The sequence below is a fragment of the Coregonus lavaretus genome (assembly GCF_964263955.1).
Source record: "Coregonus lavaretus genome assembly, chromosome: 9".
Lineage (NCBI taxonomy): Eukaryota > Metazoa > Chordata > Actinopteri > Salmoniformes > Salmonidae > Coregonus > Coregonus lavaretus.
Window position 1 is genome coordinate 29,782,590 of NC_139996.1, and position 18,723 is coordinate 29,801,312.

At 44.8% G+C, this 18,723-nt stretch overlaps 1 protein-coding gene across 2 annotated transcripts in view; it reads left to right on the forward strand.

Moving 5' to 3' along the window:
- Nucleotides 1–18,723, forward strand: part of LOC311134485 (S phase cyclin A-associated protein in the endoplasmic reticulum-like) — a 100,346-nt gene that overhangs the window by 66,149 nt on the left and 15,474 nt on the right. For both annotated transcript variants that reach the window (XM_084168172.1, XM_084168173.1), the window contains exons 24-27: nt 10,176–10,299; nt 12,416–12,645; nt 14,439–14,594; nt 16,882–17,122. In XM_084168172.1, the coding sequence (XP_084024298.1) occupies nt 10,176–10,299; nt 12,416–12,645; nt 14,439–14,594; nt 16,882–17,122 (751 nt within the window). The remainder of the gene's footprint in view (nt 1–10,175; nt 10,300–12,415; nt 12,646–14,438; nt 14,595–16,881; nt 17,123–18,723) is intronic.

Here is an 18,723-nt window from a genome sequence, read left to right on the forward strand (position 1 = left end):
TAATGCAAACCCTGGATCAGAGGTACTTATTTAATCCTCTACAGAACAGCTTGTCCAATCCAGAGCTGAAGAGTGCCATGTCTAGTGATAAAGGAATGGCCTCCCAGTTACCTTCTTTCACTACTCAATTACTTACTACCTTGTCTGAACATGTTGAGGAACTTCTCCAGAGCTTCTATAATTATGCATAAGACTGAGGACAAGTCTAATACAGCATGTAGGGGCAGCTCACTCCTGTGTCATCACAATTAGGAATGTTAGGATGCAACTAAAGAAAAGCTCAAGAAATTAGTCCAGTTCTTGGTATGTGTTTCACTTGATATAAACTACCAGTCAAAAGTTTGGACACACCTACTCATTCAAGGGTTTTTCTTTATTTTTACTATTTTTTACATTGTAGAATAATAGTGAAGACATCACAACTATGAAATAACACAGGGAATCATGTAGTAACAAGTGTTAAACAAATCAAAATATATTTTATATTTGAGATTCAAATAGCCACCCTTTGCCTTGATGACAGCTTTGCACACTCTTGGCATTCTCTCAACCAGCTTCACCTGGAATGCTTTTCCAACAGTCTTGAAGGAGTTCCCACATATGCTGAGCACTTGTCGGCTGCTTTTCTTTCACTCTGCCGTCTGACTCATCCCAAACCATCTCAATTGGGTTGAGGTCGGGGGATTGTGGAGACCAGGTCATCTGATGCAGCACTCCATCACTCTCCTTCTTGGTAAAATAGCCCTTATACAGCCTGGAGGTGTGTTGGGTCATTGTCCTCTTGAAAAACAAATGATAGTCCTACTAAGCCCAAACCAGATGGGATGGCGTATCACTGCAGAATGCTGTGGTAGCCATGCTGGTTAAGTGTGCCTTGAATTCTAAATAAATCACAGACAGTGTCACCAGCAAAGCACCATCACACCACCTCCTCCATGCTTTGCGGTGGGAAATACACATGCGGAGATCATCCGTTCACCCACACCGCATCTCAGAAAGACACAGCGGTTGGAACCAAAAATCTCAAATTTGGACTTCAGACCAAAGGACACATTTCCACCGGTCTAATGTCCATTGCTCGTGTTTCTTGGCCCAAGCAGGTCTCTTCTTCTTATTGGTGTCCTTTAGTAGTGGTTTCTTTGCAGAAATTCGACCATGAAGGCCTGATTCACACAGTCCCCTCTGAACTGTTGATGTGTCTGTGACTTGAACTCTGTGAAGCATTTATTTGGCCTGCAATTTCTGAGGCTGGTAACTCTCTAATGAACTTATCCTCTGCAGCAGAGGTAACTCTGGGTCTTCCATTCCTGTGGCGGTCCTCATGACAGCCAGTTTCATCATAGCGCTTGATGGTTTTTGCGACTGCACTTGAATAAACTTTTTTAAAGTTCTTGAAATTTTCCGTATTGACTGACCTTCATGTCTTAAAGTAATGATGGACTCTCGTTTCTCTTTGCTTATTTGAGCTGTTCTTGCCATACTATGTACTTCGTCTTTTACCAAATAGGGCTATCTTCTGTATACCCCCCCCTACCTTGTCACAACACAACTGATTGGCTCAAACACATTAAGGAAAGAAATTCCACAAATTAACTTTTAACAAGGCACACCTGTTAATTGAAATGCATGCCAGGTGACTACCTCATGAAGCTGGTTGAGAGAATGCCAAGAGTGCGCAAAGCTGTCATCAAGGCAAAGGGTGACTATTTGAAGAATCTCAAATATAAAATATATTTTGATTTGTTTAACACTTTTTTGGTTACTACATGATTCCATGTGTTATTTCATAGTTTTGATGTCTTCACTATTATTCTACAATGTAGAAAATAGTAAAAAATAAAGAAAAACCCTTTAATGAGTAGGTGTCCAAACTTTTGACTGGTACTGTATATGAATCGGTAGTATTTACTTTGAACAGTATTTAGTAACAGTATTCATGATGTTACCAGTGGCAATGCATGTGACGTGTTGCCAGGTCCTGTCTGGATAGCTGAATGGTCTAACCAGCAGCTATGGTGTTTGTTGGTATTGATGGGCTCAGGTTGTGATAGGCTGGCTGTCTATAGACCATCTCTGTGCTCTCTCTGTCCTCCGTGCTGTAGAGTAGAAGGCCTTGGGTTGTTGTTATGCCCCTGAGTGCTATGAACTAGGGTCTGAACCTGCGATAACCCTCCTCCAGAGCAAATCAATCCAGTCCCTCAGACACACCCAGCCCAAACTCACTGTAGTCCTGTGCCTGGTTAAACATGTATTAATCCCACCCACATTCTATAAACACACACATTTACAAAATAGGAAAAGTAAGGGAGTCAAATCGGGTCAAGGGAAGGGAATATTGAGAGCTACAGTAGTGATAAGATGCAACTCAAGGACATGGCCTGTCTGTCCGCTAATCACTATTGCTCATCTGGATGGCGTAATGGTCTGTGTCTGAGACAGACGCTAACCACAGCGCTCGCTACATTATCTGTTTACAGTAATGCTGCCGTATTGATCGCCTCCTCTCAGATAAGCTGAGTGATTTACAAAAAAGTCAACTGCAGAGTCGGAGATGCTCGGGCAATATTACCCCCCTGGGAGGCCCATTCCATCTTGTTACCATTCCATTAATGAGCTAATGTCCCTGTGTAACCCTGTGGCCGCTGGATCCATGTCTAGACTAGCAGAGCAACAGCTCTCATTAACATGAATATAACACTTTGTAGAATATGCCAAAGATGTTAACCTAGAAAGTCATCCATAAATCAAATTGACTTGCATGTGAAGATTCTCCTTAATTGGTCTGCACCTGGAGAGTAATTTTGTAGTTTTGAAAAACATTAAATCATCTAGATAAAAAATAAATAAAAAACGTCTAATAAAATTGCGTATTCCAATCTTAACGTGAGGGACTATTGTTAAAAATCCTTCAATGGATGTATATTTTTGTATTGGAGCTGTGCAGTGAAAGTGTGAGCTCTACTCTGTGTGAGTGTGTGCTCTATGTGATTCTGAGCAGAGAGTGCAGAGTGTGTTCCCTAGGGGAGGAGGGGGAGAGCTGTCTAAAACAAGCTGTAAATGATCCCAGATCCTCACCAGGCAGCACCACTGCTCTGCTCTCTCTGCCTCTGGAGGCTCTTATCTTCAGCGTCACTATTAGTATATGGTGAGAAAATGTTTTGCCGCAGGCTGGAGGTGTGGATTAGGTGGGGGGTAAACTGAGGTGTCGTTCTGGCCCCGTTTTTACAACTTTATCAGCACATCCTTCCTCACTTTGGGGGAAATCACTGCTTGATTAAATTAGCGAAAATAAAATTTCCACATCACTACTTCAACAAATCCAACACTTCTCAGATGTGTTATGTCAAGGAAAGATGTATGCATTCTTAAAGTATTCCAGCCTTGTCAACTACTGTGTGTTTATGGGACATGTCCCTGTGTCTCCCAGAAGGGGTCACTGGGGAGTAGAGGGAGAGAGACGGGACTGGTGTCCGAGTGATATCTGGGCTCAGCACCAGAGCCTGTCAGCATATGGGCCCCTCTCTGGGGCTGCTGGAGTATAACTCAGAGAGAAGAGAAGCCAGTGTTCGACCAGACAGACTGGCCCATCTGAAGGGCTGAAGAGACAGTTGTATAACTTTGAGTTGAATTTTAGAGAATCCTTTATTCCTTTAGAGTAGGGAAAAGACAGTGGTATCTGTTTTATCTAAGTGATGTTTAGTGGAATAGGGGCCCCAGTTCTACCTTGCTGAAAATGGAACAAGGGTTTCTTTAAAGTTTTAGAGAGATGTCTTAACAGTGCAGTGGCACTGCTATGCTAGGACACTGCATGTTAAAACACTATTGTAGTTGACCACCTCTGTCACATGACTGAGTGTATCCTGTGAAATCAAAGCTGCTACCTGTGGTTTCCTTTCAGGATGTCGTTATAGGGTACAAGTGAGTGTGTGCTTGCATGTGTGTGTGATGCGTGACGGTTCATCAGATTTCTCCCAGTTCATACCCAGCCAGTGTGGCACAACAGGCAGAATGGACATCTTGGAAGCACTCAGGGTATCAGAAAGATCAACAGGAGAATCAAATGAAATGTCATATAGATCGCAGTGAATGAAGGGATTGTTTGACAGTACCAGGAAATGGATTTGCTCCTCACCTTGTGTTTTGGCTTAGGATTTGTTTTCTTTCCCTGAACACAAATTTTCTCTGTTGAAAAGCAGGGATTCAACCTGATCTGGAAGTTGATCAGATTTCTGCAGCATTACCATGGTCAGGCCTGACTGGGCACATAGGAAAAGCACAGAGACGTTGGGAAACGTGAGCTTGAGGTTCAGGTGTAACGATCTCCTGCTTGATAACCCAGTGACAAAAAGCATAAAGAGTCTTTTACGTGGTTGATGTCCTATTATCTTTGCAAGAAGGGAAGCGTTAGACTTCTGAAAATTGGAAACATCTACCTATAAGGGGAGTCTACTTGGTATTTTCCCAGTACCCTAAACTATTATGCTGTTTCTGTGTTTATATGTCACTAAGAAAATACTGTTAAATACTCTTGAGCCCTAAGTGTCTCCTGGGATATTTGGGCAGTACTGTACTATACTATGTGGGGGTGGGGAGGATCCTGACCTTCCCTTCCCAGCCATCTGTCTATCATCCCCTGGGATACTCTATGGATTTTGGGTTGGTTTAAACTTAAGAGTTTTAATTCAGCCACAGAGGTCAGTGACACTCCCAGCCCCCCTGTCATGTCCGAGCTGGTCGGCCACCCAGGGTGATCCCCACAGGGCTGCATGGTGTAGGGCTGTCCCAGGGGGCTGGCCCAAGTCGGTGTTGCTCAGTCAGTGTGTCTCTAGTCTCTATCTAGCCCTCTACACTTGTACATGTGTGAAATAGGACAAATATAAGCAACATTATTATTATTACTACATTAGCTCCTGCCCTGAGGTTGCTGTGTGTGTGTCTATGGCCATATCAGGACAGTAGGGTGATCTGCTGTGGCTGGCAGACTGAGGTTAAGCAGTGTAGAGTAGGTGAGCAGATTACATTGCTAATTATCTACATCTCTCCAGGCTTCTTCCTCTTCTCTATCTCTCGCTCTCTCTCGCTCTTTCTTTCTCTCTTTATCTCTCTCTCTCTCTCTCTCTCTCTTTCTCTCTATACAACCTGTCAGTATGGGCCAGCAGTGGAACCTAATCCCGTGTCTACAAAATAACGCTTCATTATTCCCAGATTAACAAAGTGCCCGTTGTGTCTCCCGCTCGGTGTAGTCTGGCGGGTGGTGCAGGCACCAAATGATGGGGTCCAGCAGTGGGCGTGGCACGCGGTCAAATGAGCTGCCCAGAGTAGGTGGAGGAATGCTGCCTGTTAGGATGGATTGGCACTCGTGGGTCTACCAACACTGCCTACATACTGCACGGTAACACGAGACAGACTAGCATGCACTTTACTAAATTGCTCCTCAAAATCATTGAGGCTGTCGTCGAGGGGCATAGCAACAGAGATTCCAGGAGACAGGATGATATCAGGTGTCATGCTAATCAAGGTGATTTTAGGTGGGAGGGAGCTAAAGACAGATCACTGAGATTTCTCATTGTATGAGCTGCTGTAAGGACATTACTCAAACGTGCCTTTGCCATTTGTTTAAAGAGGGCTTAAGACATGCCTGATTAGCTGTGTTACAAAGCGATTGCATGCTCATTACATGAGCAGTTGACTGAGTCGATTGTGAGAAGTCGGTGGGATGTTAAGAGCGTCTGCTAAATGACTTAAATGTTCATGACTTCAGATCTGACTGTCTGGCTGAGTGCGTGGTGATTCTAATTGGAATGGATTCCTAGACTAAAATAATAAAACTTGTGCACAAATGTGTTTACATTCCTGTTAGTGAGCATTTCTCCTTTGCCAAGATATGCCCCACCTGTCAGGTGGATGGATTATCAAGAAGCTGATTAAACAGCATGATAATTAAACAGGTGCACCTTGTGCTGGGGACAATAAAAGGCCACTTTAAAATGTGCAGTTTTGTCACACAACACAATGCCACAGATGTCTCAAGTTTTAAGGGGGCGTGCAATTGGTATGCTGACTGCAGGAATGTCCACCAGAGCTGTTGCCAGAGGATTGAATGTTCATTTCTCTACAATAAGCTGCCTCCAACGTCATTTTAGAGAATTTGGCAGTATGTCCAACCGGCTTCACAACCACAGACCACGTGTAACCACGCCAGCCCAGGACCTTCACATCCGGCTTCTTCACCTGCGGGATCGTCTGAGGGGGGTGGTGAGGAGTATTTCTGTCTGTAATAAAACCCTTTTGTGGGGAAAAACTCATTCTGATTGGCTGGGCCTGGCTCCCCAGTGGGTGGGCCTGGCTGCCAAGTGGGTGGGCCTATGCTCTCCCAGGCCCTCCCATGGCTGCACCCCTGCTCAGTCATGTGAAATCCATAGATTAGGACCTAATTTATTTATTTAAATTGACTGATTTCCTTATGAACTGTAATCTTTGAAATTGTTGCATGTTGCGTTTAATTTTTTTCTTCAGTATAATATAATAATAGCTTAACTGCTATAAAATGAAATGCATATTCTATATAAGATGGAAAATGGTCTGCATACATTTGTTATGTTGACATTTATAGCTAAATGTTCCTTTAGATCCGTCTCTGTCCTATGGGTTTGTGTAGAGAATGGAAGCAGTTGACAGCTGTTATTCTCCCTAATAAGATTAAAGAACTGAGGGATGTGCCCTTTAATCTGCTGGTTAAGAGTGGCTGCCACCTGGGGACTGGCCTGTCCCCCCCCCCCGAACCTCCTACATGGATGATGACATTCTGGGTAGGGCAGCCTCCACTTACGCATGGAGTAAAACCAGGGTGCTATGGTTGACAGGTTATTATAGAAACGTTGTGAAGATGGTGTTTGCCTAATCCATTTCAGGCTTTGTTTTTGTAGCCTAAGTTATTTAATAAATATTGACCTTCCCTTTTTTGTCAGGTTATCATTCATCTTCCCATTTAGTAGTCTTTGTTTTAGGACTGATCTCATGCTCTCTCTCTCTCCTTATAATTTCTATGTCTTATAGATTTCCTAGGCCTTTTCATGTAGGACGATGTCAGTGTTGTAACAGGATCAGCCCAAGCCTGTCATTGTACCTTCCTTAGGTTCTGACACCCTGTCTTGTTTATTTCAATAAGGCCTTTCTCCCTACTGAGTCAGGCATGGGAATGACAATAGCCTGGTTTCACCTCTGTACATACAGTATGAACACATTAAAGCAGCACAGCCTCAGACTGAGAGGAAAACGACTATTTCATTCCATTGGTGCAGTCTTTCCAATGGTGGAATTCTGTCACTGAAAAACGGACTTCTGGCTGAATTACTCAATTATGGATCTTTAATGTTTTTCATTTGAGGCAGCGCCAGTGCTGGTCGGCTGCCCAGAGAGCACAGTTTGGTGGGGTTCTCACGTTACTTCACTCTAGCCCAATAGAGGATGTGTTATCATGGTTGAGTGGAATGATGGCTGCCTTCTCCCACCAACTCCATTCCAAGACTATTAATGGACTTTATATCAATACAATAGAATTCATGTGGCATTTGTGTTTTTGTTCATGGCTGGTAAACACATCTTATTAAGGAGGTGTTTGGCAGAAACAGGGATCAACACACCAATTCATGTTTGCGTTTTCTCTGGAATTTGTAGCTAAAATGGTGGCAGAAAAAAAAACATTTTATTTGGCTAGAAAGCCCATACACATACGGTATATGATTTTCATACAGTAAGATGTTTAAAAGTTTTTTAAGCAAGCAAGCCACAGAGTGCTTAACCAGACATTGACGTGACTATTTGGAAACACTCCCATAACTCACAGCTTTACACTACAATGTCAATAATGAGATGGAACAAATTACAGATCTGCCAACTAGCATATGAAACAAGCAGAGTATTTTGGTCATGAGGAAGTTGACAGACCTATCCACCTAGGCCTACATCAGTCTCTGCTATTTTATATCTATGTGCCAACTAGGTTGGCGTGGAAATGCGTTGCAGATGTGAAGGTTGCGGTAGATATCAAGATGTTTACCAGTTGAAATAAACATGGCCTACTTTAGAAAAGGAAAGCCAGATTCCATTCTTCCTCAGAGCAGATAGGACACGCCACTCTGCTATTGGCTAAAATATACAGATGTCAGAAAATATTAAGTGATGAAAGAAGGGCGAGGGGGAGCAGCAGTCACAGCAGAATGATTAATCAGTTATCTGTGGCATGAATCTTCTCTAGGGCTTGTTTAAAGCAGACATAATACAGAGGCATGCTCCACTCACTGCTCTGCTCCTGGCCGTAGCATGCCTTTAGGCTCTGAGCTGAGGAGCTGCTGAGAGGAATGGCCTTATCTCCACAGAGGAAAACCTGCAGGTTCAGACTCCAGATTGGACTGCCTGTGATTGCACCCAGCTCCACTGGTTATGCAGATCTCTTGTCTTATTACTGTCCCTAGCTCTGTATAACCAGTTGACTAGTAGTGAGGGTGTCTAGCTATAAGTATACTGAACAAAAATATAAACGTGTTGGTCCCATGTTTCATGAGCTGAAATAAAAGTTCCCAAAAATGTTCCATATGCACAAAAAGCTTATTTCTGTGTGTGTACAAATTTGTTTACATCCCTGTTAGTGAGCATTTCTCCTTTGCCAAGATAATCCATCCACCTGACAGGTGTGGCATATCAAGAAGCTGAATAAACAGCATGATCACTGCCTTGTGCTGGGGACAATAAAAGGCCACTCTAAAATTTGCAGTTTTGTCACAACAATGCCACAGATGTATTTTTTGAGGGAGCGTGCAATTGGCATACTGACTGCAGGAATGTCCACCAGAGCTGTTGCCAGAGAATTGAATGTACATTTCACTACCATTAGCCGCCTCCAACGTCGTTTTAGAGAATTTGGCAGTACGTCCAACCGGTCTCACAACCACAGACCATGTGTAACCACGCCAGCCCAGGACCTCCACATCAGTCTTCTTCACCTGCGGGATCGTCTGAGACCAGCCACCCGGACAGCTGATGAAACTGTGGTTTTGCACAACCAAAGAATTTCTGCACAAACTGTCAGAAACCATCTCAGGGAAACTCATCTGCGTGCTCGTCATCCTCACCAGGGTTTTGACCTGACTACCCTTCGGCATCGTAACCGACTTCAGTGGGCAAATGCTCACCTTCGATGGCCACTGGCACGCTGGAGAAGTGTGCGCTTCATGGATTAATCTCAGTTTCATCTGTACCGGGCAGATGGCAGACAGCGTGTATAGCATCGTGTGGGCGAGTGGTTTACTGATGTCAACGTTGTGAACAGAGTGACCCATGGTGGGGTTATGGTATGGGCAGGCATAAGCTACGGACAACGAACCCAATTGCATTTTATTGATGGCAATTTGAATGCACAGAGATACTGTGACGAGATCCTCATGTTTCAGCATGATAATGCACAGCCCCATGTCATAAGGATCTGAACACAATTCCTGGAAGCTGAAAATGTCCCAGTTCTTCCATGGCCTGCATACTCATCAGACATGTCACCCATTGAGCATGTTTGGGATGCTCTGGATCGACAGCGTGATCCAGTTCCAGCCAATATCCAGCAACTTCGCACAGGCAACAATCAACAGCCTGATCAACTCTGTGAAGGAGATGTGTTGCGCTGCATGAGGCAAATGGTGACCAGATACTGACTGGTTTTCTGATCCACTCCCCTACCTTTTCTTTTTAAGGTATCTGTGACCAACAGATGCATATCTGTATTCCCAGCCATGTGAAATCCATAGATTAGGGCCTAATGAATTTATTTCAATTGACTGATTTCCTTATATGAACTGTAACTCATTAAAATATTTTTTTTGTTGTGTTTTATATTTTTGTTCAGTGTAGTTGATATAACTAGGTTTCTGAATTCTGCTTTCCTACTCTTACTGTCAGTGATGTATATGCTATCAACCCTTCCAAAGTTAAAATTGTACCCTTAAGGAACCACAAATCTGGTGGAGTGCGTTTTGGTTTCCTGATTACTTCAGATAGCCATGTCAGTGCCTGGGGCTAAACACCTACACTGTAACACTAGTGTTGAATTCTGCTTTGAACTATTTAGTTTGACTTCTGACAAGTGATTAATCTGGTTCTCCCTCTGTCTTTCTCTCTCCTCTCAGGTCCCTATGTGCTGCTGTAAACATATACTATCTGGCATGCTCTCGCTGCCACTTCAACTGCTCCTATGTTCTCTTCAGCAACAAGGTAGCCTTCCTCATGGACCTGTTGCTGCATCAGCTCACAGTAAGTGTCCTTTCACCACACCATAGAAAACATCTCCAAAAACTATCATTATTGCTATGATGACATTACATTAAATGTATGTTCACTCAAACAACGCATGTATTATTTAAAGCTGTTATTTGTATGAAAGCGTGAGTCCTTGAACGTTATGTAATACTTATGAAGGTGACATGGCATGATCAGAACTGTAGCTAGTTTTCCCAAGGACCAGGCTGTTTAATGAATCTCTCCCAATGTCTCTGTCTATGTAAATTATCCTGACTATATGCAACACTGTGAGTGCTGAAAAACCAGGGCCTCATCGCCAGCATTTGTTCCTTCCTGGCACAGTGTTAATAAAAGACAGAGAGAGACACACGCTACAGTACAAATCCTGGCCCAGCCACCGCCTGAGCCACTGCCTCAGCCACACAGATACTTCTGGGCTTAGGGAATGAGAGGGAGCGGGCAGGCAGGCAGTATGGCTGCTGGGTTATATGTCAGCCCATATCCTTCAGCACTCTCTGAGACTGTAAACATCAGCCGACTCCAAACATCTAACGGTGGTGACTGCACAGACAGGACAAGGCACAGACAGGACAAGGCACAGACATGGGCATTGCTACATGCATGAACTCTACTGGGGCTTCCTTCTCCAGCCCTGAGTTCCAATTCAAAGCAGTCATGTTCCCTGAGGGCACAGAGTGGGAGGTTAGCCTGTATGCTTCAGATTATATAAAACATATATCCCCACAGCTGCTTTGACGACTGACATGTTGAACAGGACAATGTTAACTTATTTAGACGTCTTGGACACTGACGAAGATGGGGCTCATGAATAGTCCGTGTAAGAACGTTTGTGCACGTGTAGTCCCCTGTAGCTCAGTTGGTAGAGCATGGCGCTTGCAACGCCAGGGTTGTGGGTTTGTTTCCCACGGGGGGCCAGTATGAAAATGTATACACTCACTAACTGTAAGTCGCTCTGGATAAGAGCGTCTGCTAAATGACTAAAATGTAAAAATGTAAAATGTGTGTTTGTGTTTGGAAGTGGGTGGGGGTAGGGAGTGCCGGCGTCTGTGCTTGTCCCTCTTAAATTAGATTTGTGGAGAATGTTGGTGGATTTACTAACGCTGTCAGCATGCTGCCCTAACCATTAATCTAAATGAGATGGTTCAGACATTTTACCTGACCTTCTCCTTATTTCTAAAACTAAACCTTAACCTCTATACACACACACACACACACACACGCGCGCAAAAATGTCACTTAACTAAAAGGGGAAATGCACTCTGCTCCTGTCACCAGAACACCATGCCCTGGGTCTTTATATACCCTGAGTCTCTCTTAATATATCTTTGTTCATAAACATTTATTGGAGTATTTCTTGTAATAAAGAGTTTAGGATAACTAACATGAAAATATTTTTTTAAATTAAAGCCCACAAAATCATGTCAGAACTTGCAGCATACTGATTCCTCTATCAGCCCGTCTATGTATATGAGGCATGGGTAAGGGGAGCATTTGGTTTAATATCACAGATGGTGAACACAGAATACCCCCCTGTGTTAGCTCTAGTGGTTTTCTCCACAGTCTCAGTATCCGGTTGTCTTCCCTTGTTACCAGGGAGGGAGTACCTCTGAGACCTCTCATATGGCAGCAGCAGCAGTCTGGCACGGCAACAGTAACAATGTCACACTGACTGTTAATCACTGACTTATTGCCCTCACGTAACGAATTATACAATAACACTTGTGTTGTTGTTTATCCCATGCCATATCAGGATCCCAACCAATACAAATGGCCTTGGCCGGTAAACAAATGATGGGGATATTTCCTCTGTCTTAATTGTCTGTGTTGTAGAAGTCAGGCTGAGGTTGCAATGATCTGGTCTTTTGTTGAACTCTGCTGTTGGTGGATACTGTGACTGCCTGGGACATTTGTCAGTTTTGCACTGTGTTCGATCAATGTCCAGATTCCTTTTTTGATAGTGGACTTGGCAAGCTGACATGGACTAGTCAAGGCTGTATGTGATACAAGCTAGCTGGAGATACCAGGTGTAGAGCTACTGGAACAGACTGTACTTTGACATGGTGGAGGTTTACAGAACTCTTGACTGACCACACTGTCGTTTTCTCAGCTATTCGTCCCAGATGAAGACAAGTCCATCTTTGGTCGCAGTGTAAACAAGCAGGTGTTTGAGGGGCTGACCACCAGCCTGCTGCAGACCAGCGCTACCATCCTGAGTCTCATCCTTCCCTATGTCCCTGAGTGTGGCCGCGGAGACGCCCCTCGCATCCTATCACCAGACACCAAGACCAAGACCTCCCCCATTGAGCCCTTAAACACCCGCGCCCAGGACCTCATCAGGTAAGTTTTTCCTCCTCTCTCTCAAACCACACATTGCGCTACTACGGCCCTTCTCCCTCTCACAACACCTCTCTCCCACCTCCACTATCTCCTTTAGGGTTGATGTGGGGAACCACTGAAATTAAAACAACTTAGTTACTATCAGAAATAGCCTTTCGTTGAAAAGATTACTACAAAAGGTCAGCTCCCTTAGAAAAGGTCAGATTATTTTCTTGCCAGGGTGAGAGAGGTTGTCCTCTGGCATCTGTCCAAATAGTCATTTTTCACACGTTCTGGATCAAACTCCTCAGCAAAGTAATAAGTCTTTTTTTTTTTTACTTGGGGCAACGTAATCAAAGAACACTCTTGGAAGTTTGCAACATCCCCTTGAACGTGGCCTTTGAGTAGCAGGGGCTGTGTCTGTCTCGGGCACTGTGGGGCGGTGAGGAAAGGCAGGCCCAGGCCTTCAGGAAGAGTGGAGTCTTCCCATCATCCCTCCCCCAGCCAATGATTCATCTGACCAGAGCAGCTGCACAGGCCCAACACTCATACTATGACCCAGTCGTAACCCTGGAGACAGGGGAGAGCCTGAGAAAAATGGTGTCGTCAGACTAGTAATCCCTGCAAGCAATGAAAGATTTGCCTCAACTGCCTCAAATTATGTATATGATGGTAGGGAGGAAATGAGATCAAAAAGATGGTAACTTCAGCAACACTTTTTCCCATTATGGTGAACTGTAGATCACACTGAAAGAGAACATCAGCATTCCCCTTCTAAGTCTTCATTTCTCATTATCAATCACTCACAAGGCTTTGTACCATACTTATCTCCTACCAGTGTCAGAAACATACAGATGCGTGTAGGTCATAAGTTGAAACACACAGGGGCAAGACTGAACACTAAACAGCTTTTCAAACAGACTGTGGGCCAGGCATTGTGCACAACTGTGTGTGGAAAGCTCCTTTCAGCTCTAGTGAAGCTGTGGAAGAGGATAAAGTCATTACCAGGGGCCGTGGTTCAAGTGTCAGATGACCTATTGTGGAGGTTAAAAAAATGGTAATTACCTGCCTTGAGAGGAGCCCATTTTGACTGACAGTCCCAACAAAAAAAGGTATGCGAACGAGGGAGCGAGTTGAGGGAATAAGCTAAGCAGAGCCAGAGAGGGTTTGGAATGAACTCATGTAGTGTAGAACAGTGGCAGGCTTCCTGATTCCTGACTGAACTATCTGGTACATCTGGGAGGTCTTGTGATTGACAGCTGAGCCTCCCTGTCTGTCCCTATAGTGGGTAGGGCTGAGCGGGGGCTGAGCGGGGTGGGAAAGGCATACCTGAGCTGTGAGGCAGCCTCAGGTCAGCAGACAGTCAGGGGCCTAGCTCTGGGCTGGCACAGGGGCACAACCGCCCTCTAATTACTTATTGGAGTAAGAAAAGGTACGGAAATGTATGCACTCACTCCTGTAAGTTGCTCTGGATCAGAGTGTCTGTTAAATTACTCAAATGTAAATGTAATGATGCTATTACCAGTGATTAGTTGCTGAGATAGTGGAGGGAACATGATCATGAGACCTGTCATTGGCAAGACAAATTGGTGATATCACACGAATAAGAGGGAGTATAGAGGACTTGGGTGAGAGATCACATTTCAACTGGGCTGCCAGTGAGTTGCGCTCAGTGAGGGCCTTTGTTAGGATAAAACATATGTCACAGAGACACTTTTTGAATGACATCCAAATATTCTGTCAAGGTTTTGTCATTTGTTGTTTTCTTCCTGTGAATTTACTCTTATCCTCCTTTGTGTTTGTCCCCCCCTCAGCTACGTGGTGAACATGGGTCTGATTGACAAGCTGTACGGCTGCTTCCTGTCTGTCCAGGGCCCAGTGGACGAGAGCCCTAAGATGTCCGCCTTCCTCCATCAGGCTACCGCTCTGCTGCACGCCATGTGTAAGCTGTGCTTCGCTGTGACTGGCCGGTGAGTGGCAGCAGTCTCCCTTCCTCTATGACCCTCCTCTCCAGACATCCCTGTGATCACACACATGGCTGTCCACAAATCTAACGGCAGGAGTGACTCACTATTGAATCTTTTATGTCCTCCATCCCATAAAGACTGGTTGTTGGAGCCCAATCAAAGACACGGCTTCCTTGTCAATCGCACTCAGTGGTTTCCTTTAGTCTGAGCGTTGGCAAGGCCATCGTTACTGTTGATGGAGATAGGCATCTTCTTGACTCCAGTGCTCTGTCACTCATCATAAACCCTTGCCTCCAGCACACTGGGGGAAACCCACCCACTTGTGTCACTGTGACCACCCCCAAGAGTGTCTCAGTGGCGCCGCTGACAGAGGCTAAGCACACAGACTGAGACGCAATACTGACAAAGATAGCATGACCCTTAGTACAGGTATGCTGCCCTCCTAGTCAAATATCATCAATGCGTGTCATATGGGCACATCAGATCCCTTTTAGTTTCTGTAGTGTCACAGTTTGAATTAGGACAGATGTATTTTAGCTCAAATATTTCAGATCTGTTGTCAAAACCTGGCCTTATAAGTCAGTATCACTAGGACTGATTTACTTACTATACTGTAGGTGTTCTGCTAGTGTACCTCTCCTCTCCAGCTGCTGTGTGCTGTAACAATGCCCAGCTGCTTCACACCAACACGGGGAGCACTGCTGAGACTGTCACTTAATATCTGTGAGAAAACACGGCACCATAACCTCGCCACTTTAATGAGCGGACCGAGCGATGTTGTGTAATAATCAACACCCTGCTAATCCAGCCAACTATCTCCATTCTTACCCGTGTGTTCAGGAGATTATACTGGAGAGAATGCATACCATGGTCCTGTAATATATTTGGTCATGCCAGTTGCTGTGTCGAGGGATTTAACTGGCATTAGAGACCATGTACTTGCCGAGCTACGAATTTCCACACAGAGCTGTTGGCCAACATCAAGTAACAGCATGCACAGTGGGTTCCATCCAGAGGTCAAATGGCCTCTTCTCTGCCTGCAAATCACAGCCTGTGCAGCAGGGGTATTCTTAAATTGCCTGTCAGCACTAGCTTATGGAACTGGGTGGGTTCACATGCATCCTAATTGTAAAACAATGGGAGCGATTTGAGATGAGTTTTCTCTGATGCCATTGACTTGTGTGCTGTTTATCTAGTTTGAGAGAGTACATTTTGTACTTAGTCTGTTTCTAGAAGTTTGCATTGACTGGCCTCCAGTCTTATGAAGAGGGCAGCTGAGGCACTCAGAGCAACCTCTCCTTCCATCCAATCAGTATTATACTCCGGTTCTGTTCTCACCTGTGATGTGTGCTGAGAGGATGATGTTACCAATCCCTTTAATCTGCAGGGTGGCGTCCTGGCTAAGACACATGAACACGCTGCTTTCAATCCTGTAAGGTGGACCTTAATTAAATGTGCCTGAATACACAGCACGTTGCCAGGAAGCTCTCTGCAGCCAAGAGCACGGAGTAGCCGCTGTCATAGCTACTTCCAAATTCCTGTGTTCACTCTGCCCAGCTTGGAGGAGCAAACTCCGATTCTGAACTGGTGTAAAAAAAACAAGTCACATTTCTGTCATTGTTGTACCATTTAATGAATATATCTGGCTATGGTTGTAGTGGTAATGACCAAGCTTTTTAACCCTGATTTATATTTGATTCAATAATCTTCACTGCACAGCTGAGCATAGACACCTTCTCACACACAGCCACCAGACTCCAACTCCAACTTCTCTCTCTGTGTAACCAGTTAAGCCACTTGACCCGATAGGCATGCAATGTAAAGAGGACAGGCCCTATTATTTATATCTGAGGGGACAGCCCTGGTCTAGCGAGTAAATCTAGAAGCCACAGGGACCAGACTGCCTTCACTCTTACATCCTGGGTCTCTGGTCACTGCGGTGAGGAGAGCAGCCAACACCTTCTCAGGTTTACTGACTTTCAGCTGGTTGTCAAACTCTCAGCTCGGCTAGCTCGCTGCAGTTGCTGGCTGCAAGCTGAAGAGTTATGTTGTGAATTCAACTTCTGCTTGATATAGAATGAAGTGAAAAGTCAGGATATTTTTAACTAAACATTTTAGTGGAAAGGAGAGCTATGTCTTAGTAAGCAATAATGAGTTTGGAGATCTTATAATGTGGAGTACTCTGATCTCATTCATTTCCCTGTATAACACTTCGCTGTCACTATGTTAATTGAGCAGAAATGAAATAATAATGTCACATGTTTCTTTACATTGCCTGTATCCTCTGCAGCTCTCCCAGTATATTCGACAACAAGCGTGCAGACCCCACGGGGCTGACGGCCCTGCTGCAGTCCACAGACCTGGTGGGTGTGGTGCACACTCTGTACTGCATCCTGCTCCACAGCTCCTCCCTGCCTGAGCCGGCTGCCCAGAGCCCACAGGAGCCCTACGCCCCAGGGGTCATCCAGGTGGCCCTAACGGGCCTCCGCTTCCTCAACAGCTTCGCCCTGCTCGACCTGTCTGCCTTCCAGGTACCACACACACACACACACACACACTCTTCTTCATTTTGAGGTACAATACACACACACACACACAGACACACACACATTCTTACACTTGAATCCCTCATCCTTCAGGTCCAGTAGATGTTATTGATTACAGTGACTCTGATTCCATATATACTGTCCTTGCTGGTAACATAGGTGTATTATGCTGGACACATTCCACAGACTGACATTCCAAATAGGGGGTGCCATGAAAAGGTCTTGTCACCTAATGTCCCCTCTCACAGTTTTTGATTTACTTGTACACTCATATCCCTGTGCACTAGCATCAGGCAGCACTGAAAATATCCCTCCTTCCTGTTCCTGGCAGCAACAAGGCCATATGTTACTGATCGGGCAGCAGAGGCCAGTTCTCAGAGCTGCTGCCATTATGACTGGAGTATTTTTCCTCAGGATATAGCTGACCTCTCGGACATAAACACGCATGTCCCCTGACCTGGGGTCAGCTGCTGAGGTTCAATGGAGCCCAGTGGGTCATCAATGCGGATGGACCTGAGTGATTAGTGCTGTAGCCAGGGCCATACATTATCAGCTGTGATGAAGAGAGGATGACAGCTTCACTGTGCTCTGGCAGTGCATAAACAGAAAGGCGTGAGGGAGAAAGTTGGAAAGTTATTAATTATTTTAATGCCTGTGGGTAATTAACACAGAGGCTGCTCTCCCTCAGCTCTGCCATGCTCAGGCTATTCAAAACAGCTGGAAGTCAAAGCATTTCAGTACCGTTTTTATGAACATTTTAAATTATGTTTCTTTGTGCCCTGTGAGTTGTTTTCACCTTGTGGTTCACATTACCCCACACTAGTGCTGACTAATAAGCACTACAGTGGATGCTGAGCTCCCTCTTCTCATTGGCCATTTTGCTAGTTCCCAGAATCAGCTACCAAATAGGTTTGTTAGAGGGGGTTTCAAACTGAAAAGGACACTGCTGGTGATGAGTTCATTTACAAATATTTTAGAAGTCTATTTTTAAGTAAATGTGTAATATTCATTAGCATTTAATCATCAACCTTTTGGTGCCCATCAAAACACATATTATATTCAGCCTTTGCATTCATTCACTGACAGACAAAATATAGGTGGTCAGTTTGTCTCACTGTTCTTCAAGTCCTAAGACTGATTACATTGGGGGAGATGGATATGTCTGCAGTATGCAGGGTGTTCAATTTAGAGTGTAGACAGGAGTGAGACTCAGGTCTGATTAGCAGGAGTGGGCCTTTCAGGTAAGTACTGTTGTTTAGGCGACTGTTTACCCCCTCCTCTCCAACAGTCCCCAGTCCAACCCTCATACATACACCCCAACCTGATTCCAGTGGTATGTTTCTGTGCTGACCCTGTGGTGCTCAGTCATGCTGACATGTTTAATAAATACTGTCTGTGGACCACTGATAGCATCTCTTCTGCAGGGGGATTGGGGTCCCTCTGGTAGGACCCCTGATGTTGGGGCTGGGGAGAGACCCCCTAGCAGAGTCCCTGTACACAAAATCAACCAGGCTGTACCCGCTAAAGCACACAAATCCCTCCTCTTTTAATTCAGCAAATCCAGCCTCTTGTATATTAACAGCATA